We start from the raw sequence: 23,425 nt of genomic DNA on the forward strand, positions 1-23,425 counted from the left end.
AGAGACTTTCAATTGTTGGCCTTTTTGGAAAGTCCAGAAATATGTTATTAATTGATGTGACTACAGTAAATGTTGATTCACCTGAAGCCTGTAAGAAGCCACAGTTGTTAGTCTTAACTAAGCTTGAATGCCTTTAAACTGGGAAAGCAGAAGTGGGAAATGATACAACTGATAAACAAACTATGGTTCATCTGGTTATAATCACCACCTATTTTTCATGTTCCATTTATTAATGTGTGTGATAATTGTATAAGCAGTAAGTTTTCAAGGATTATTTTCATTTTATGAAAGACTACCATCCTATCATTTTATAAAAAGACAATTTGATATTTTTGACACTTTTCCCATTAAAAATTACAGTAACTAAAATAGATGAAGAAATAGAAATAAACTTCCTTACCTAGATTTACAAAGCCAATGTCAACATACAGTTTGGCACATAATGAGCCTAACAGGAAGCCAAAGATTGGTCCTATAATTGCAACTGTCTGCACACATCCTACAAAATACAAAAGTACCATTTCTTTGCTTTTGTACATTAATAAAATTTTAAACAGGAAACATGCATGAGATCCAGTTAGTCACTGAAAATATTTCATCAACTCTTCCCTTAAGTGTGCTTAATTTGTCAACTTTTCAACCTCACTGAATTCGGAAATAACTTCTTCTCAGTGTTGGAAGAAGAATGAGCATCTTTAAGGCATTAATTACCTTTTAGTATGATAATAACACTAAGACTCAGCTAATTTTGGCAAATGGAACAAACTTTACTCCCTAGGATTAGATTCCCCCTAGTGATAAAAATCAGAATTATACTGTTCTGACAGACTTTCGAAAACCTTTTATGGTCAGTTGCTTAATTGACCGTAAGACTTGTTTCAACATTAAAGTTGATTTCTTCCATCTTAATGGGAAAGAGCTTGTGTTAGAGCTTCCAGGGGATCACCTGTGAACACAGTAACTATGCAGCTCATGCAAAGGAGCTTGACTTGAGAGAGGGAAGAGGGGCACTCTGCAATGCTCCTGACCCACCTGGGGAGCTCCAGGTAGCTGGAGCAGATCTCCTCAATGACATCATTTCTAGTAACCAGAAAGTCTGCTATCCTTGCAAAATATCACCCATCTGCCTTTTATTTCATCACAGACTGTATTGCGCATATACCTGGGAGATTAACTGGAGGAGTAAATAGCAGTTGAGTGTATGCATGTATGCTCAGTAGCGTCTGACTCTCTGTGACCCCATGGGCTGTAGGTGGAGGACAGGACATATTGAACAGTCCAGCTGAGCAGCGGGTCCCCACAGTGTCACACTGTGCAGTGGAAAAAGAACCACATCTGGGCTAAGGGCTGAGTCCTCAGTCTTGTGGTCTTTGGCACCCTTCTTAAACTTTCTAGACCTCAGTTTTGTTATTGTTGTTTAGTCACTAAGTCATATCCAACTCTTTTATGACCCTGTGGCCTGTAGCCCACCAGGCTTCTCTGTCCATAGGATTTCACATGCAAAAATACTGGAGTGGGTTCCATTTCCTCCTTCAGAGAATCTTCCTAAACCTGCAATTGAACCCACATCTTCTGTGGCTCCTGCCTTGGCAAGCAAATTCCTTAACACTGAGCCACCTGGGAAATTCATACTGGATCTTTTACAGAATAGAAAAGAGGACGAAGGAGAGAGAGCAGCCTCTGAGCTCCTGGACAGAACAGGGACACGATGACACCTATGTGCATCTCCTGGCTACAATCTTTCTTCCGGTCCCGAGTAATGGCCTAACACATGTGTTGGAGCTTCTGTTCTACATCCTGATCTGTGCTGCAGCTTCCTATTAGAACAGGTGCCCTGTTTTTAACTACATACAGCATTCTTGGCTGTCATCAGAACCCTCTGGAATTCCATGTGACTAGCCAGGACAGAACTATACCTAGCTATAGTTAAGTGAGTGACATCGCTCATCATGTTCAACTCTTTGCGACCCCATGGACTGGGGCCCATCAAGCTCCTCCATTCAGGCACAGTGCCCCCCCACCCACCCCCACTGCCTTAATGAATTTAAATCTTGTCCTTCTGTCTCTGAAGGTGAAACCCTCAGAAGATCAAAGCCCCCAGAAACCAAGACTAATGTGTGAAACAGAACAAATTTAGCGTCTAGAACATAAGAGGCACTCAATAAACGCTGCTTTGATTCACCTGGCTTTGGAATTGCTATATTTTTGTTTTGGGTCAGGAAGAAATCCTGGAGGAGGAAACTGCAAACCCACTCCAGTATTCTTGTCTGAAAAAGCCCCAAACAGAGGAGTCTGGCGGGGTATAGTCCATGGGGTGGAAAAGAGTTGGACATGACTGAATGACCGAACACACATATTTTTGTTTTTGAGATTTTAGCCACTATTCTATGCACTGGGACTTGTTCTAGAAGAGTGACTCAGGCCTGGCTCTTGCCCTTCTTCTGTATCCATAAAGGTACAGGTCATACACCACAGCAGTTGAGCTCACAGATAATTTCTTTTAATTCGATTTTCTTTCCCTAATGCAATAGGTCCTTTTAACTGAAGTTTCTTCACTATCCAAACCCTCAGTGTGAACTTCAGAAAAGTGTGAACTGAATAGAGGAGTTATATATGAAATATAAAACCTTCCACACATTAGTTGAGAATAGAGTCGAGAAAACCAGGTATCCTGCACCCCAGAAAGATGAATGAGGCGGGAATTACCAATGTAAAAAGCCGCATTGTCCTGGCTAGCAAAATCATCCAGGTAGGCAATGCCTAGAGGCTGAATGGGAGTTTCTCCAAATCCACGAAGAAGGTTTCCCAGGAAGACGTAAACCCACATGGAGGAGCTGGCATCAATTTGGCATTCTTAAAAGGAAAACAAACAAGAGGGTTGAAATTCAATCACTATTGAAGTTAAACATTTATTCTGCATGTCTACAAGTTGTCCTAAAGATGCACGAGAATGCAGAAGTGAAATCAGCAATAAATCGACTGATAGGAGTTTGAGCAACATATTTTAGGTAGTGTAAATCCCCCAGAAACTGACAAAGGAAATCTATTGTTCTCCTTATTTCTTATTTTCTTTCTTTTTATCTCATATTTCTACTGAATTATTTGAATTCCTGTACTTCAGTAACATACAATGTCCAGTCTGGGACAAAAATAGAAAAATTTGAACAAAGGCTTTTCTTGCCTTAATCTTTAAACTTTCTATTTTGCAACAGAAATCACCTGCAATTTTATTGGTGATGAAGGTTTATCTGAATTTCAAACTTTATATGGGTGATACTTCAAATTTTAGCATTATTGCCTACAACTAAAATTCTTTGATAGTGAACAGACATGTTAAGGGCTCACATTTCAGAAACAAATTCATATAAAACTTAAAAACCATACTTGGTGGGTCAGACAGTAAAGGATCTGCCTGCAATGCAGGAGACCCAGGTTCAATCCCTGAGTCTGGGAGATGCCCTGGTGTAGGGAATGGCTCTCCACTCCAGTATCCTTGCTTGGAAGATTCCATGCACATTGGAGTCTGGAAGGCTACAGTCCATGGGGTTGCAAAGAGTTGGATATGACTGAGGGACTGACACTCTCATGCTTTAGTGGTATAACAATTCCAAAAAAAGGAGAAGTTTCTGATATTATTTTTAGAGGGAAATTCAAAGCTAAAATGTTTAAAATGCTCTTATAAAAGTCATGTCTTAATATGATCATGTGAAGTAGAATAATTACTCCCCGTCATACAGTTAGGTGACTTTAACAAAAAGTGTCAATATTAACTACCTCCAACAATCACTACTTATGGAAGCTCCCTTTCTGGCAAGCACTGAGCTAAGTGGTTTGCAGACTTTTTCAAATTGAATTATCCTAAGAATCTTATGAGGTAGGAAATATTTTCTCTTGTAGTAATTTTGAAAGTAATTTTTGAAAGTGAAGTGTGGGTTATTAAGAACTGGGGTGAATGCTTTTGTGTGGATGAATCAGACTTTGTGACATAAAAGATTATTGTGTAATCATGTGACATTTGGTTCCGATTTTGCCTTTCCTAGAAATGTAGCCAAGTGACCAGGGATATTTCACTTAACTTCTCTGGATTTTTATTTCACTCTCCCAAATATAATGGGACTTCTTTTTCAACATTGATTCCAGTGTCAATTTCAGCCCTGCCTTTGGGGGATTCTATTATTGTTGATAGAGGAGTCTTGTAGATAAGTGTAGACACTTTAGCTCTGGGCTTTCCAATACAGTGGCCACAAGTCACATGTGGCCACTGTAACTGATTAATTAAAATTACATGAAATTAAAAATTCAATTCCCCAGTCTCACTGGCTATACTTTAAGTACTCAATAGTCACATGGAGCTAATAGCTACTATGTGTATGTGTATGTTTTAGTCACTCAGTTGTGTCCAACTCTTTGCAACCCGATGAGCTGTAGCCTGTCAGGCTCCTCTGTCCATGGGATTCTCCAGGCAACGATACTGGAGAGGGTAGCCATGCCTTCCTCCAGGGGATCTTGCTGACCCAGGGATCGAACCTGGGTTTCCTGCATTGCAGGCAGATTCTTTACCGTCTAAGGCACCAGTGGATACCATAGATATAAAACATTCCCATCACTACAGAAGTTCTGGTAGACAGCTCTGCTCTAAAATATTTGGAGGAAATGGGGTTTGCGTGCAAAGCATCTCTGAGATGAGTCCTCTATTTATCCCGCTAACCCCTTTAGGATATACTTGTGTCCACTGTATCTAAGGTTTGTATATATCTATGACTTTAAGGGAATAGGATTTCATTTAAAGGAAAGAAAAGCATTGATTTATGAGTCATATATTATGTACCTGCCTAATAATTTTGTATCTTTACATTAAAAAACTTCATCCTCCACCCCTAAACCCTACATTTCTCTTTTTAGTATGAAAGGTTTAAATATTAGTTGTATTGTCATTTATGGGCTTCCTGGGTGGTACAATGACAGAGAAACTGCTTGCCAATGCACGTGACACAAGTGATGCAGGTTTGATTGCTTTTCAGGAAGATCCCCTGGAGAAGCCAATGGCAGCCACTCCAGTATTCTTGCCTGGAAAATTCCAAGGACAGAGGATCCTGGCAGACTACAGTCCATGAAGTCACAAAGAGCGAAAACAACAGCACACAAACACGCACTCATTGTCATGTATAACATGTCTTTCCCTTGACTGTCAAAACCAAACCCAAAATATCTTCAATGACTGTACATTATGTACAGACCAAAGTCTAAATCCTCTAGTCTGTCTCCTTGCTTCTTTGTGTGGATCTGAATTAAACTGAATTAAACTTTTGTTGTTCAGTGGCTAAGTCATGTCTAACTCTGCAATCCTGTGGACTTCAGTATACCAGGCTTCCCTGTCCTTCATTATCTCCCAGAGTTTGCTCAAACTCATGTCCATTGAGTCGGTGATGCCAGCTTACCCTCTTTTGCCCCCTTCTTCTCTTGCCCTCAATCTTTCCCAGCATCAGATCTTTTCCAATGAGTCATCTTTTCTCATCAGATGGCCAAAGTATCGAAGCTTCAGCTTCAGCATCAGTTCTTCTGGTGAACATTCAGGGTTGATATCTTTTAGAATTGATTGGTTTGATCTCCTTGCTGTCCAATGGACTCTCAAGAGTCTTCTCCGGCACCAGAGTTCAAAAGCATCAATTATTTGGCACTCAGCCTTCTTTAAGGTCCAAATATCTGTTATATTCTTACATGAACAATCCCTCTGGTCTCATTCACTGATTTATATACATGTATATATTGTATCTATTGCCTTCTTTCATGCTTTGCTTTTCTTCTAGAATACCTTCTTTTCATATAGCAGGATAGGATAAACCTTTTACTTGTATACGACCAGCCCCATTTTTCTCCTCATATTTCAGTATTTCTTTTAATTCTCCTATCCTTGCTTTCATTCAGAGTCAGACCTCTCTGGTTCATTGGCCAGAAAAAGGACATCTCAAAGGAAAGTATCAATGAGGACATCAGGGGAGTGAGAAAGTTTTATGGTGTAGATAAAAGATTTAGATGGATAGCAAGTATATAAAAGAAGGGCTTCCACACTGCCTCTATAGAAGTGGATTCCGCAGCCTAGGAGTAGGAGAGAGATGAGGGTAGGAGAGAGAGGGAGGGTTGAGCCTACTGATGCTAAAGGTTGTGGGAAGAGAGGATTTGAGTGTCCACCAGTGCAGCATCCCAGAGACATGGCAAAGACCTGTGAGTAGATTCATGGACTCCATGAGTGAGGAAACCTGTGCCACCATGGCCAGGTAGAGCCAGGGAGATAACAAGATCCCAAGGATGAAATGCAGTATCACTAAGCATCCTTGCCCCTGCCTCTTCACAGGGCTTCCAATGCCTGCAGTAACACAGAAGAGATGGTTCCCATGCTCCCAAGCATGGCCCACACATAGCCTTGCTGTGCAGCGTAGGTCAGCCATGTGGAACTCTGGGTATGTTCACAAAATTCCCCAAATCCTATCTTGGTGGAAAGTAGAATTATTTCCATGTTTCCATGATGGTCACTTTTGCATCAAAGAGCTGCTATGCTAAAAAGGACACGAATGTGTACATAAGATGACCCCAAGATGACGTATATGAACAAACACTGTGGACAGAAGGATTTTAAATATTTAGGCTGACAGAGGGCTGATAACAGCAAGACCTCCCCTCCCACAATTTCCCCCTTTACCATTACATAAGCTCCTTAGAATGTAAGCTACCCCTGGGGACATGGGTAGAGATTAGGGACAAATTGACTGACATCATGTTTTTTGCCATTTTGATGAAAAGGGGCTGAACACAAAAATTAAACTGTGTTTGGGGAAAAAAATAAATACTTTATATGAGATTTGTACATGTTCAACTTGTTTTACCCTGTTTCACAGTACACATTATTTAGAACTGCTGTAAACTTTCCCAGTCACTAGCAATTAATGTGTCATCTTTCCATAATATTTGATTTTCTGAATATTTTCTTAAGATCTCATCATATACTGCTTTTGTTTTTGCTGTTCAGTCACTAAGTTGTGTCTGATTCTTTGTGATGTCATGAACTGCAGCACACCAGTCTTCCCTGGCCTTCACTATCTCCCAGGGTTTGCTCAAACTCATGTCCATTGAGTTGATGGTGCCATCCAACCATTTCATCCCCTATTGGCCCCCTTCTCCTGCCCTCAATCTTTCCTAGCATCAGGGTCTTTTCCAATGAGTTGACTCTTCACATCAGGGGGCCAAGACATTGGAGCTTGAGCTTTATATTCTATGATTTTTTTAAATGGTACTATAATATCTCAATTTAAGTAGTAAAGTTTTTGACAGCAAAAATCATATACCGCATGCTAAGTCACCTATAAAGACTAAAAGTACTTGTTTATTCAAGTCAAAAAATAATTATCTTACCATTATTTATTTTGGATTGTGATTTTTCCACAACTGGAATTGGTAGTGAATTGTTTGAATCCAGGAGACATGGAGAGATGCTGAGAGTGGAATTGGAGACAGAATACCTTTCATATTTGTACCTGTATAAAAAGAACATTTTCTTAGCATCTTGTGAAAAATATTATAATATATAATAATATAATATAAATATTATATTTATAATATAATATATAATAATAAATATTATATAATAAATATAAACTAGGACACCTGTTTGAATCTACAGCTCTCCCTGAATCTATATCACTAAATCAAACCAGCATTTAACAGTACAGTTTTCTGAAGAGAGTGCTAGAAATATATGTGAAACAGATGTTTCACATATATTACACTATATCTGAACCAACTGCCCAGTGTCATGAAAGATAATAAAAGAATGATTTAGAGAGGCTCATTTTAATATAAAATAATAACTATAAATCACCTACTCTGTGGGTGAAAAAATATCGAACATTCTATAAAATCATGCTTATCTCTGAAAGCAATAATGAACAATTATGGTTATTGATATACTGTACTTGGAGTTGTAAATTTAGTAGAACACTTGGAATGTTGATTCTACAGAACTGAGAATGATACTTGGGCTTTTTGAACCCTTTATCCAGACAGTATCCTATTCTTCATTTTATTAATCTGGCTATAAGTTATTTCTAATGTTCTCTGTTTATAAGATTACTATGGCAGCTGGATTGAGGAGCCAATGCCAGATGGTAAGATTGTGATCATTCCATCTACGGCTCCCTAGCACCACTGTTGTTTTTGTTCAGTTGCTAAGTTGTGTTCAACTCTTTGCAAGCCCATGGACTGTAGCATGCTATGCTTTTTGTTGGATCTCCTTGCAGTCCAAGGGACTCTCAAGAGTCTTCTCCAACACCACAGTTCAAAAGCATCAATTCTTTGGCATTCAGCTTTCTTTATAGTCCAACTCTCACATCCATACATGACCACTGGAAAACCACAGCTTTGACTATATGGGCCTTTGTTGGCAAAGTGATGTCTCTGCTTTTTCATATGCTATCTAGGTTTGTCATAGCACCATACTGCTTCTCAAGTTACCCTTCAGAAGTTGATTTTTCTGCTCCACAAGCACTATTCAGGGCAGAGGTAACTGATGAAAGGAATCACATCACTTTGATTCTCATTTTGTTCAGGCATTATGTGACTAACGGCTAATCATCATAATAATGCTTAAAATAGTAATAGTTTAAAGCTGTTTAATACAGTAAGGTCAAGATATATTGACTTGTTAACATATTCAGGTTGATAAAGGTCTTATCTCATATCATGGCTTCCCTTGTAGATCAGATGGTAAAGAATCCGCCTGCAATGCGGGAGACCTTGGTTCGAACCCTGGGTTGGGAAAATCTGCTAGATGGGGGCATGGCAATCTACTCTAGTATTCTTGCCTGGAGAGTCCCGTGGACAGAGGAGCCTGGAAGCCTACAGTCCATGGGGTCACAAAAAGTCGGATATGACTGAGTAACTAAGCATACAGTGAATATCAGTGTCGCATAACCTACACCTCAATGGGTCTATGAACCCCATTGGAAAAATAAAAATATTTTTGTATATATGTATTTAAGGGAAGAGGTTCAGAGTTTTGGCACTTTTATCAAATGAATCCTTGACCAAAATAGGTTTCCTAAGTTACAAAGACAAGTAACATCTCAGGTGTTGGGTGTACGGATGTTCCTGTGCAATTCTTTCATTTTTTATATGTCTGAATATTTTTATAATAAACCTCGGAAAAATTTAAAAAAAGAACTATTTAATGAGAACAAATTTTAAAAATTATTAGCTACACAGGAGAACATTTAGCATTAAATTCATGGTAAATTTAATTTTCTTTCATTAATATAATTCCAAAGATACCAGGGATTATTATTGGGTTGGCCAAAAGTTCATGTGAGTTTCTTCATGAGATGGTTACGGAAAAACCCTAATGGACTTTTTGACTAACCCAATATAAAACCTAAATGCTCTTAAAATGACTATCAATAGCAATTAGGTAGTATTTTTGAAAGTTTTTAGTTATTTGAGCTTTCTGTTTATCAGAAGTCAACTGCTGCATATAAAATTATTTAGATCTTGAATAAATAGAATTTTATGTAAGTGAAATTTTTGTCACTAAATACTATGACAACTTTTTCAAATTTCAGTTTTCTTAGTTATAAGATGGGGGCTATAGATGTGGTCTGTGCTTATTTAGGCTCTATTGTATAAGGAAACAAAGAAGTGTTTGAACAGGGGGCCAGTGGTATTCAGTTCAGTCACTCAGTTGTGTCCGACTCTTTGCAACCCCATCAGCCACAGCACACCAGGCTTCCCTGTCCATCACCAATCCCCAGAGTTTACCCAAACTCATGTCCATTGAGTCAGTGATGCCATCCAACCATCTCATCCTCTGTCCTCCCCTTCTCCTTCCTTAAGTCTTTCCCAACATCAGGGTCTTCTCAAATGAGTCAGCTCTTTGCATCAGGTGGCCAAAATACTGGAGTTTCAGTTTTAACATCAGTCCCTCCAATTAACACCCAGAACTGACCTCCTTTAGGATGAACTGGTCGGATCTCCTTGCAGTCCAAGGGACTCTCAAGAGTCTTCTCCAACACCACAGTTCAAAAGCGTCAATTCTTCTGTGCTCAGCTCTACATTTTACCAAGAGCTTCAGGCAATTTAAATGTCCATCATGGTTTGAGAATCAACTTGAAGTCTCCTTCTATACCCACCCTCCCACACACACACTTTCCTCTTGCTCATCCTTGCAGCAGACATCATGCCTGACTCCATCCTCCTGCTATAGAAACATTCACTGTTCATTTAACCTGGAATCTTCTTCCCCAGATGTCTATGTGGCACTCCCCTCATCTCTTTCAGCCTTTCCCAAAAGTCATCATCTTGGTAAATCATCCCCCGACAATGCTGCTTTAAACTGCAACCCCTCACCGACTCTTGTGTGTCTTCCCTGGGTTATTCTTCTCTATGGCACTTAACATTTCCAGCATATGTCATTATTTATCTGTTTGTTTACTTTCTATCTCTTTCTAATAAGATCCATGACAGCAGAGATTTTTGTCACTATTCCTGTTACCTAGAACACTGATCAATATATATTTATCAAATTCATGAGTCAGATGAGCTAACACACATAAAACTGAACACAGTCTGTTGGGAGTAGGCCCTTAATAATTGATATCTATAATTAATATTATATTTTCTTGACATCAAGGGAATTTCTGCTAAGCAGAGTATAGTCATCGTTGAAAGAACAAAAACTAACATTTTGAACAGGTGTCCAATTAGTGACTAATGCTGTGAAAGGTTGAAAAGAAATTATTATAATAATCCTCAGTAGGGATAAGTTCATGAGGGAAAGAATTGTGTGTATGTGTTTAGGAAGGGGGGGGGGGTGTTTTGGTTTTCTTTCTTTTTGATTTTTCTCCATTGTCTGGCATGGTACCATCTGAGCTACCAAAAAAACCCACTAGGCAATTTGCACACACTAAATAATTAATGAAAAAATGCATCTTTCAACATATAAAGGTGGTTGATAAGAATCTCTTTATTTTTTAAGCATGAGCCTGATTGACTTCTTAGATATACTTCTCCTCTGATTTTCTTGTATTGGTATATTTGTCATTAACTTGAAGCGACACTCAGCAATGGCCACAGGACTGGAAAAGGTCAGTTTTATTCCAATCCCAAAGAAAGGCAATGCCAAACAATGCTCAAACTACCTCACAATTGCACTCATCTCACACGCTAGTAAAGTAATGCTTAAAATTCTCCAAGCCAGGCTCCAGCAATATATGAACCGTGAACTTCCAGATGTTCAAGCTGGTTTTAGAAAAGGCACGGGAACCAGAGATCAAATTGCCAAAATCCAGTGGATCATCGAAAAAGCAAGAGAGTTCCAGAAAAACATCTATTTCTGCTTTATTGACTATGCCAAAGCCTTTGACTGTGTGGATCACCACAAACTGTGGAAAATTCTGAAAGAGATGGGAATACCAGACCACCTGACCTGCCTCTTGAGAAAGCTATATGCAGGTCAGGAAGCCACAGTTAGAACTGGACATGGAACAACAGACTGGGTCCAAATAGAAAAAGGAGTACGTCAAGGCTGTATATTGTCACCCTGTTTATTTAACTTCTGTGCAGAGCACATCATGAGAAACGCTGGGCTGGGGGAAGCACAAGCTGGAATCAAGATTGCTGAGAGAAATATCAATAACATCAGATATGCAGATGATACCACCCTTATGGCAAAAAGTGAAGAAGAACTAAAGAGCCTCTTGATGAAAGTGAAAGAGGTGAGTGAAAAAGTTGGCTTAAAGCTTAACATTCAGAAAACTAAGATCATGACATCTGGTCCCATCACTTCATGGCAAATAGATGGGGAAACAGTGGAAACAGTGGCTGACTATTTTTCTGGGCTCCAAAATCACTGCAGATGGTGATTGCAGCCATGAAATTAAAAGACACTTGTTCTTTGGAAGGAAAGTTATGGCCAACCTAGATAGCATATTAAAAAGCAGAGACATTACTTTGCCAACAAGATCCGTCTAGTCAAGGCTATGATTTTTCTAGTGGTCATGTATGGATGTGAGAGTTGGGCTATAAAGAAAGCTGAGTGCCAGAGAATTGATGCTTTTGAACTGTGGTGTTGGAGAAGACTCTTGAGAGTCCCTTGGACTGCAAGGAGATCCAACCAGTCCATCCTAAAGGAGATCAGTCCTGGGTGTTCATTGGAGGGACTGATGTTGAAGCTGAAACTTCACTACTTTGGCCACCTGATGCAAAGAGCTGACTCATTGGAAAAGACCCTGATGCTGGGGAAGATTGAGGGCAGGAGGAGAATGGTACAACAGAGGATGAGATGGTTGAATGGCATCACCGACACAATTGACATGGGTTTGGGTGGACTCCGGGAGTTGGTGATGGACAGGGAGGGCTGGCGTGCTGCAGTTCATGAGGTCACAAAGAGTTGGACACAACTGAGCAACTGAACTGAACTGAAGGGACACTATTCTTAATCTGAATGCAACAGCTTTAAGATAAATCATTGCCATCTCTGGTTAAAACCAGGTGGCTTAATTATCTAAGGAGGATTGATAATAATACACGACAAGAATGACACAGCTGTTAGCTATGTTAGGAAGCTTGGCAAGCATTTTACCTGTGTCATTTCACTGAATATCTTCAACAATATTACAAGCTAACTATTGTTTTATTACCTATAATATGTATTTTAAGATGCATAAACTGAGGTCTAGGCAGGCTAGGTAATATGCCCAAGGTCACGTTTCTTCTGAGCTACTGATGCCCTTCAGAATGAGTTAGGTCAAGGATTTATCTAGTTTCTGTAACTGCTTTCAAATTTTTTAATATTTTTAGTGGAACTCTTTTTTTTCCCCCTCTGAGCAAATTGCTGCATGGAGGTTCAATGACTAGAATAGATAACACAGAAATGGATCAAGCAGGGGTTAGGGGGATTGCAGACTATTTCCTCAGCCCTCTCCTTTGCCTCCTCCTCACCCACTGGCTGCATACAATACCTTTGTAGAATCTCAGTGACCTAAGGACACTTCTGTCCCATGGAAAGGAGGTTAGATATGTGTCTAAAGAGTTGGCAGAAATCTTGAAGCCATACAGACAAAGGGGTCACAGAAACCATCCAAATAGGTAGGAAAGATTCTACACAAAGGATTCTGTGAGCTGTCTTTATAGATCGGATATGGATGTCAAAATCAGACTATATTTATATAAGTGACTTGGGAAACCAAGAAAAAATTTGGACCAGATCATTTGTGGGCTTCTCAGGTGACACTAGTGGTAAAGAACCTGCCTGCCAAGGCAGGAGATGTGAGAAACACAGGTTCGATCCCTGGATCAGGAAGATCTCCTGGAGGAGGGCATGACAACCCACTCCAGTATTCTTGCCTGGAGAATCTCATGGGCAGAGGACCCTGGCAAGCAAGTCAATAGAGTTACAGACTCAGACATGACTGAAGCAACTTAGCACACACAGATCATTTGTAAATCTCTCCAGCTTTAAAATGTCATGGTATGGTGGTCTGGAGTGGGCAGTCATCAAAGATTTATCTGATACATAATTTCGTAAAATATTCTCTTGCTTTAAAACCTCTTGCTTGTCACTTGGCTCAGTAGGCAATGGGCAACCACAGAGAAGAGAGGCAATGTGTATATGTATGAAGAAGATATCAGAATGCCTGTTTTAAGGATCCAGTTCTGTAATTATAAGACACCTAGACTTGGAAGGTCACCAGACTCTCTAGGTACGGTCCTTAGCTCTAAACTAAGAAAAAAAGGATAAACTATGCTCTCCTGCCTCATGGGTTATCATGAAGATGAAATGATATGATGAAATCTTTGGAAGTACTAAAGTTGTATGCAAGTACTGATAAAATTACTAACAAAAGTATCAACAGGAAGCATCAAGTTTACAGAATACAAACACTGAACTTCTGTTGAGAAAGCTCTGTGAGACAATATTTGAATACTGAATAGTTATTTCAGTTGGTAATGTATCCCTTAGTCAATGATACCTGTCAGTTTTACCATGATCCAGCATACTGTCTGTAGCATTCATTTATTACCCATTTGACACTCATTTGACGCTTATTACTTTTTCTTTACTTAGAACTTTGCCTCCACAGCTGTATTAAATCATTTGAATGAACACATATTTGTGAAAATTTCCCTTAAATAATGTTGACATCCATACATACTGGTATATTGAAAAACATTCTTTTACGGTTTATTAAATCATAAGTAAAATTGTAAGCATTTTGAAATTTTGCCCAAAGTACATGTAATAAAATAAGATGTAAATTATCATGGTTATCATGATACAAACTGTCATGGTTATTGTAACGATCAGGAATTATTTTCTCAAATTTAAATAATTAATTGTATTCATTAAAAGAGAGACAATACAGTTGTTGGTTAACACAAGAAAAAGATGTTTGCTTTAGACTTACTGCTCCATGAAGAACTGAGGCATTGCAATGAGCAATGTTCCAACTCCCATGATCAGGCACCCAGCTCCAATTATTTTTGGCCTGTGAAGCTTGGCTCCAAAGTAGCTAACAAATGCTATAACTAAGAGATTCCCTTCGGGAAAAAGAATAAAATGTTCATAAATTAGAGAACTTAGAAAGTCATCACCATAACTAAATGACTATAACTGAATGAATGAATGTCTATGGCAAATCGGGCAATGTTTGTTTTGACTAAACCATCTCCCACCATCTTTCCCATCATTTGTCTTTTTTTTTGCTTTAATCTGAAATGACTGTTGAAACAGTCCTGAGATTCATTACTTCAATTATCTCATCCCTTTATCAAAATACTTTAATAACTAACTGTTCTACCTTGTTTTCCTCCACCTTAATTATTTGCCCTTTTAAAGTGTTTTATCAATAAATAAAATTGTAGAAGGCTCCCTATAGTTGCACTCTTAAATTTTCCTTGGTGATTTTGAAGTAAACTTTATGACTCTCTTCATTTGTTAACATTTTCTATTAAAACCTCTATTTGTTTCCCATTGCTCATATAGTCTTGCTTTAGCTGATATTCCCCAAAGAAAAAAATAAACAGAACAGTTTCACTTTAAATGAATTCAAATTATGAAATGCTCAGTTGTGTCCAGTTTCAGACACCATGGACTATAGCCCACCAGGCCCCTCTGTTCATCGAATTTTTCAGGCAAGGATCCTGAAGTGAGTTGCCATTTCCTATTCCAGGAGATCTTCCTGATTCATCTCTTCCACCTCCTGCTTTGGCAGGTAGATTCTTTACCACTACACAACCTGGGAAGCCTGCTTGCTTACACACTTTTTACAAAAATAAAAGGTTCAAAATAGAAATGAAAAATTATTCCACATAGCTTCATAAACACATCAATTATATTTATATAATTATATCAATGTATGCTCAGAATACAAATTTTATTAAATAGAAAGTCTCTGTAAGATATAACCATCTCTTTTTAAAAAATAAAGAAAAAAAAGTTTTGAAGGTAGGACTTAAGGCTTTCTAAAATATCGCCAGTGAAGTAGTCGATGATGGTGATAACTGATTAAACATGCTTTAGGCAAGATTTTCTCATGCCTTGTTGTGTAGAAAAATTACTGGAAAGGAGTGGCAAGGTAAATACCCACAGAAACATTAAAAATGCAGAATCTTGGCAGCTCTCAACAGTTTCTGATTTCATGGATAGGGGAGGGGATGCAGGCCAAGAAATCTGCATTTTTAATATTCATTCAAACGTGTTGATGGGGATAATTCCTGGAACATGCTTTGATAAACATTGCTTAGGGTCTTAGATTTCAAGGGACTTTAATGTTTTAGCTATTTATATTTGGAGTATTTATTTTTTTAAAGATTGTGGTGCTAGATAAAGTAAAACTTAGCATTTCTCCAGCAATTGATTGTGGCGTTTGTTGGGTGGCCTAGGTTTGAAGTTGTCGATGTTTTCAATTTTCCAACAAGAGTGAGTTTCCTCACATCTGTAAGCAATCATCTAATTTACTACTGTCTATTCACATTGCCAGCTTAAGTGCAAAAACAGCAGCAATTTTTATCATTTTGAGGATAGTAGTGAAAAAAGTAGCTTGCTTCTGGCTACAATTCTTCATCAGGAAGAGTTGAGCTCTTTCTAGGTTTTGTATAAAAAAAGCTTAATTCGGTATGAGATCTCTTATTTAATATTTAAGTATTTAGTAGAAGAAACATTGTAACATATATATTGATAATTAGGTCTGTAATTTTGCTAATGTGTCACAGTAAATAAACAAAACTAAATCAAAACCTAACTTTTAGTTTATAGGTAATGTGCCCCCCATCACCACCATTACCTCCTTCCCAAAGTCCCATATCACAAATATGTCACAAAAGAGCACTCATGTTTACGGGCTGTTTCTGTGTTATATAAGTGGGTATGCCAGACACTACAAAATACCATTTGAACTTCTGTAATATCTGTAGGTTTTGCTTCCTTTATTTAGTAAGATTTCTGAGTTCTCACAAGATAGACTTAGAAAATAAATGGTGATATATAATCTTTAAAAAATCAAATTGGATATCAAAATTCTTTCACATCTACCATTACTAACTTCTGAAAAAACAACAGGTCCAGAGAGGTTTACAAATGTGTTTTTATCAAATTTTTGAGTGCTAGATTTTCCTGCTTTCTCTCTTCCTCTCTTTTCCCAAACACAGTACTTCAAATAATAGAAAAGAAAGCTACCTAACTCATGCCTATAAGACTAATACAACCTTGTAATCCAAACTAGATGAAAACAGTGAAAGAGACCAAATGCAGTTTATTCTAGGAATGGAAGTGAGTGAAGTTGCTCAGTCGTGTCCGACTCTTTGCGATCCCATGGACTGTCACCTACCAGGTTCCTCCATCCATGGAATTTTCCAGGCAAGAGTACTGGAGTGGGTTGCCATTTCCTTCTCCAGGGGATCTTCCCGACCCAGGGATCTAACCCAGGTCTCCTGCATTGTAGGCAGATGCTTTACTGTCTGAGTCACAAGGGAAGCCCAGGAGTGGAAGGGTACCACCAAATAAGAAACAAATCTGTTAATTAAAGCTGTATATAAAATAATGGAAGGAGAAAAATTCCATGGTTATATTGTGCTCAGTCACTTCAGTCATGTCCAACTCTTTGCGACCCCCTGCACTCCTGCATCCATGGGATTCTCTGGGCAAAAATACTGGAGTGGGTTGCCATTTCTTATTTCAGGGCATCAGACATATAAAAGCACTTAATATAATTAACCATTTATGATGAGAAAAATGTGGGCAAATTAGCTTTTAAAGTGTATCTATCAAACTGCATAGCTCATAGATTGTTTAATGGTGAAATTTTAAAAGTATTTTCATTAAGGTAAGATGTAAGACAAGGATGCCCACTGTCACTGCTTCTATTCAATGTAGTACCGAGGCCAGTGCAATAGCACAAGAACAAGAAATAATATATCTAATAATGGGAAAGAATGATATAAAATTACCTTCTGTTTCAGACAATACAATTGTTCAGGAAACTCTACAGCATCTATAGACGATCAATTAAAATGAACAAATTCAACAAGATTGCTGTATACTTGTAACATTAGATGTTAATACTCTTCCAGTACCCTAAGAATTACTAAATAAGAAATGTAACAAAAATTCCTTTCACAACAACATAAACTTTAAAAATGTAGGAATAAATATAACAAAAAATAGCTAGTATGTTTATAGTTTGTAAACATAATATTGAAAGCTATAAAAAGATCTAACTAAATGCAGATATATGCCATGTTCTTGGTTGAAAACACTCACTAACATAAAATGCCAGTTATCTGATTTTTTATATAAATTTTATGCAATTTCAACCAAACCAAAATGGGATATTTCAGAAAACTATTCCAAATACAACCAAGAAAAAATTTGATAGATAAGTTGGAAATTTTCCTACCTAATTGCAGAGTTAGTTATAAAACTATAAACAAGAAGATAGTCTTGTATTGAGTTAGGGATCAACGGACTTATGGAAGAGATTTACACTTAAGAGATAAGTTTTTATGTGATAAAGAGGGTATTTCAATTACCTGGGTTAAGTATATATTGAATTAGTGCTGATCGGACAATTTGTTATGATAATATAAAGAGGCTGCTACCTGGCTTTGTATTTTCTTTTAAATTCTATTTTAAGAATGCCTCTTTTGATTCAGCATATAAGAAGCTAGAAGAATCCTCTTCATCCTGCTGCTGCTGCTAAGTCACTCCAGTCGTGTCCGGCTCTGTGCGACCCCACAGACAGCAGCCCACCAGGCTCCTCTGTCCCTAGGATTCTCCAGGCAAGAATACTGGAGTGGGTTGCCATTTCCTTCTCCACCTCTTCATCCTAACACTAAGTAAAAAGCTGAAAAATCAACAGATCTTCTTAGATCTGTCAGACAGGTGGGGTCATAAGGTAAATTGCTGTGCTTCCAATTGGAGAGACCAATAGGCAAATGCAAAGAATTGTGGCCAGCTGGAAAAGAAATCCACAACAATAAATCTCCTTGGGAACAAGTTCTATGGTAAGAAAAACCTGAACTGTACCTGACAAGAGGCTCAGCATGGACAATTCTGAGGGATGAAAATTCCAGAGGGATTGAGGGATTGAGGGCCCCCACACTTCTGTGAGCTTTACTTCAAGAGCTCAATTAGGTTTTCACAGTGATATCGGAGAATAAATTTTTTGTGCTTCCAGCATGGGGAGGGGAAAGGGAACCATTTTGAAATATGCCAGGGCACTCTGTTTATCTTAAGAAAGCCTGCTTTTAGGGGGAACTAGGAACCAAAGTCTAACCTGCTGGGGCATTATCAGAGCCCAGCTGACCTGGGGGAAGGGTAATACCCAACTCTAGCCATTCTAGCTATCCTGTCCCACCAGTGAGGGGTTGGGGACTAGAAAGCACACCTGAAGTCCAGAAGCATAGACTCACTAACAGCCTAAGACACATAGGACCATAGAATGTGTTCTCTCCCTCACATATCACCATCAGATTACTAAAGGCCTATTTATAGCAGTTCCTTTCACCCAGTACATCTTTTCTGGCTATGAAGGAAGACAAAAAAAAGGACATACTGAAAATAAAAAGAAAAACTTTTGGAAGAGGCAGAGCAACCATCAGAACCAGACATGGCAGAGATTTCAGAGTTGGTAGACTAGAAATGTAAGACAACTATAATTAAGATGCCAAGATCTTTAATGGAAAAAGTAAACAGCATGCAAGAACAAATGGGCAGTGTAAATCAAAGAGATGTAAATTCTGAGAAAGATCCAAAAAGAAAAAGTTCTAGAGAATAGAAACACATTAACAGGAGTAAAGAATGCCTTTGACTGGCTTGCTGGACACAGTTGAGGAAATAATCTCTGACTTGAAGATACATCAATAGAAAACACCAAAAGTGAAAAGTGAAGGGCAAAAGACTGAAAAAAAAATTCCAGAATATCCAAGGATGTGAAACTATAAAAGTTGTAACATACAGGTAATGGGAATTCTAGAAAGAGAAAAAAGAGACAAAGGAATAGAAAAAATATTTTAAAAAAATAACGACTAAGAATTTCTACCAAATTAATGTCAGACACCAAACCACAGGTCTAGAAAGCTATGAGAACAATAAGCAGGATAAATGACAAAAAATATAAACTAGATATGTCATTTTCAAACTACAGAAAATAAAATATGAGATAATTTCTTAGAAAAATCCAACCTTACCTATAGAGGAGGAAAATAATGATATCTTACTTCTCCTCCAAAACCATGCAAACAAGAAAGGAGTATAGAAATAATTTTAAAGTGTTGAGAGAAAAAAATCCACCAACCTAGAGTTCTGTACCCTGCAGTTATCCTTCAGAAGCAAAGAAAAAATACTGTATCAGGCAAATATTGAGAAATGGTTCCAGTAGACCTGCCTTGATGAAATGTTAAAAGAAATTATTTAGATAAAAAAGAATAATAAAGTTCAGAAACTCAGATCTCAGATAAAGAAAGGATGAGCTTCAGAGAAGACATGAGTAAAGATGCGCTTCCCTCATAGCTCAGTTGGTAAAGAATCTGCCTGCAATGCAGGGGTCCGGGGTTTCATTCCTGGGTCAGGAAGATCCCCTGGAGAAGAAAATGACAACCCACTCCAGCACTGTTGCCTGGAGAATCCCATGGACAGAGGAGCCTGACAGGCTACAGTCCATGGGGTTGCAAGAGTCGGACATGACTTAGTAACTGAAGAGATAAATGAAGACAAATTTAAAACTTTTATTTTTCTTATTTGTAATAAGTCCAGCAGATAAGAGTTCAAAATTATAATATCAAAAATGTGTTCAGTGATGTATTCCTATGTATGCATGTTTTGTTATATATAAGTGAAATAAAATGATTAATAACAGTGATTCAAAGGATAAGAAGGAAGAATTTAAATCGAAAGATACAATCTAGAAAATATCACATCCAGATAGATTCACTGTGAACTTTTCCAAACAATTAATGAAGAAATTATACTAATTCTCTACAACCTCTTTCAGAAGACAGAGAGGGAATACCTCCTAATTCTTTGAGGGTAATACTGCCCTAATACCAACACCAGAAAAGGCATTACAAGAAAAGAAAATGAACTAAAGCATCTCCTGAACATAGGGGCAAAAATTGTCAACCACATAATAGCAAATCAAATCCAACAATATATAGAAATAATTATACATTAAGACCAAGCAGGACTTATCCCAGGTATTCGGGGCTCTTTCAGCAATAGAAAATCAATTAATGTAATCCATCACATCAACAGGTTAAAGAAGAAAAATCACATGCTCCTATCACTATGTATAGAAAAAACATTTGGCAAAATTCTACAACCAATCATGATTAAAAAAAAAAACCTATATGAACTTGACAGAGGAATGTCCTCAAGTTGATTTTTTAAAAAACTACCAAAAAGTATAGCTAATATCATAACTAATGGTAAGAAATCCAAAGTTTTTCCACTAAGATCAGGCACAAGGCAAGCATGTGTCCTCTTAAAATTGTTTTCAATATTGTACGGGGAGTCCAACTAAATGCAAAAGAACAAGAAAAGGAAGCAAAAGTATACAAATTTGAAAGGAAGAAATAAAACTGTCTTTCTTCCCATAGGACATGATCATCTTTATAGAAAGTCTGAATGAATTAACAAATGAACTCCTGTAACTAATATGTGACTACAGAAGGGTTGTAAGATACAAAGTTAATACACAAAAGTCAATCATTTTCTAGTATGCCAGCAGTGAACAATTGGAGTTTAAAAACATATCATTTACATTAGCACCTCCTAAAATAAGTATAAATTTAACAAAATACATACAAGACCTACATGAAGAGAACTACAAAACTCTGACTAAAGAAATCAACTAACTCAATACATGGAGAGAGATCATATCCCACATCCACAGATAGGAAGACTCAGTATTGTCAAGGCATCAGCTCTTTCCTATTTGATCTATGTATTCAATGCAATCTCAATCAAAACCACAGCAAGTTACTTGTGGATAGTGACAAACTGATTCTAAAGTTTACATGGAGAAGTAAAATACCTAGGCAGCCAGAAGTAAAATACCTAGAACAGCCAACAACATATTGAAGAAAAAAATGTTGGAAGACAGACACCACCCAATTTCAAAACATGCTATAAAGCCATAGTAATGAAGACAGTGTGACATTGGTGAAAGAATGAAAAACAGATACATAGAACATAACAGACAGCCCAGAAAAGACCTACATGAATTATAGTTAACTGGTCCTTGAGAAGAGAGCAAAGCAATACAATAAAGCAAAGATAGTCTTCTCAATCAATGGTTCTGGAAGAACTTGACATCTACATTCAAAAAAACCAACAAAAATCCTGAATCTAGACACAAACTTTAGTTTTCAAAAAAATAAACTCAAAATGGATCACAGATCTAAATGTAAAATGTAAAACTATAAAACTTCTAGAATATAACATAGAAAACCTTGATGACCCTGGGTTTAAGTGTTAGCTACTCACTTGTGTCCCATTCTTTGCGACCCCATGGACTGTAGCTCATAAAGCTCCTGTGTCCATGGGATTTCCCATGCAAGAATACTGGAGTGGGTTGCCATTCTCTCCTCTAGGGGATGTTCCTGACCCAGTGATTGAATCTGGGTCTCCTGCATTGGTAGGCAGATTCTTTATCATCTGAGCCACCAGGGAAGACCCTGGGTTTGGAGATAACTTTTTAGAAATAACACCAAAAGCACAATCCATGAAAGAAAAAAAATGATAAGCTAGACTTTATTAAAATTAAAAATTTCTGCTCTCTGAAAGATAATGTTAAGAGACTTAAAAGATAAGCCACATACCAAAAGAAAATATTTGAAAAAGCCATATCAGATAAAGGACTATTATCCAAAATACACGAAGAACGCTTAAAATCTAACAATAAGAACACAAACAACCTATTTAAAAGGTGGGCTAAATACCTTGACAGAACTCCAAAGATACGCCGATGGCAAATAAACACAGAAAAGAGATATTCAAGTTTGTTTGTCATCAGGAAACTACAAATTAAAAAAAATGAAACACCACTACATATCTATTGAAAGTGAAAGTGAAGTCGCTCAGTTGTGTCCGACTCTTTGCAACCCCATGGACTGTAGCCCACCAGGCTTCTCCGTCCATGGGATTTTCAAGGCAAGAGTACTGGAGTGGGTTGCCATTTCCTTCTCATTATTAGAATGGCCCAAATCTAGAACATTAAATGGTGCTGAGGGTGTGGAGTAACAAGAACTCTCATTTGTTGTTGAGCTCTCATTCCAAATGGTATAGCCACTTTGGAAGACAATTTGGCAGTGTCTTACAAAACTAAACATATTCTTCCCATAAGACCCAGCAAGTATGCTCCAATGTATTTCCCCCAAAGAGTTGAAAACTTATGTCCACACAAAAATCTACACATGTTTATAGTAGCTCTATTCATAATTGCCCAAACTTGGAAGCAATCAAGAAGTCCTTTAGTAGATGAATAGATAAACTAAAGTACATCTGGAAAATGGATTATTATTCAGTGCTAAAAAAATTACTTACCCAGTATGAAAAGACAGGTAAGAATATTAAATGCTTATTGTCATGTGAAAGAAGCCAATCTGAAAAAGTTACATACTGTATGGTTCCAAATATATAGCATTCTGACATAGGCAAAACTTTGGAGTTAAAACAGCTAAAAGATCAGTAGCTACCCAGGAATAGCAGGTAGGGATAGATGGATAGGCAGAGCACAGAGGATTTTTAGGGCATTGAAAGTGCTCTGTATGATACTATAATAGTGGATACATGTCATTATACATTTTTTTCAATCCCATAGACTACATAACACCAACAGTGAACCTTAATGTAAACGCTGGACTCTGAATGATAGTGATGTGT

The 23,425-nt window shown here is 37.7% G+C and overlaps 1 protein-coding gene across 1 annotated transcript in view; it reads right to left on the reverse strand.

The window, feature by feature from the left end:
- Nucleotides 1–23,425, reverse strand: part of SLCO1C1 (solute carrier organic anion transporter family member 1C1) — a 64,233-nt gene that overhangs the window by 34,334 nt on the left and 6,474 nt on the right. The window contains 4 exon segments of the mRNA XM_065921937.1: nucleotides 401–499; nucleotides 2,707–2,853; nucleotides 7,408–7,529; nucleotides 14,451–14,583. Coding sequence (XP_065778009.1) covers nucleotides 401–499; nucleotides 2,707–2,853; nucleotides 7,408–7,529; nucleotides 14,451–14,583 — 501 coding nt within the window.

This window comes from Muntiacus reevesi, chromosome 1 (genome assembly GCF_963930625.1).
Source record: "Muntiacus reevesi chromosome 1, mMunRee1.1, whole genome shotgun sequence".
NCBI classification, from domain to species: domain Eukaryota; kingdom Metazoa; phylum Chordata; class Mammalia; order Artiodactyla; family Cervidae; genus Muntiacus; species Muntiacus reevesi.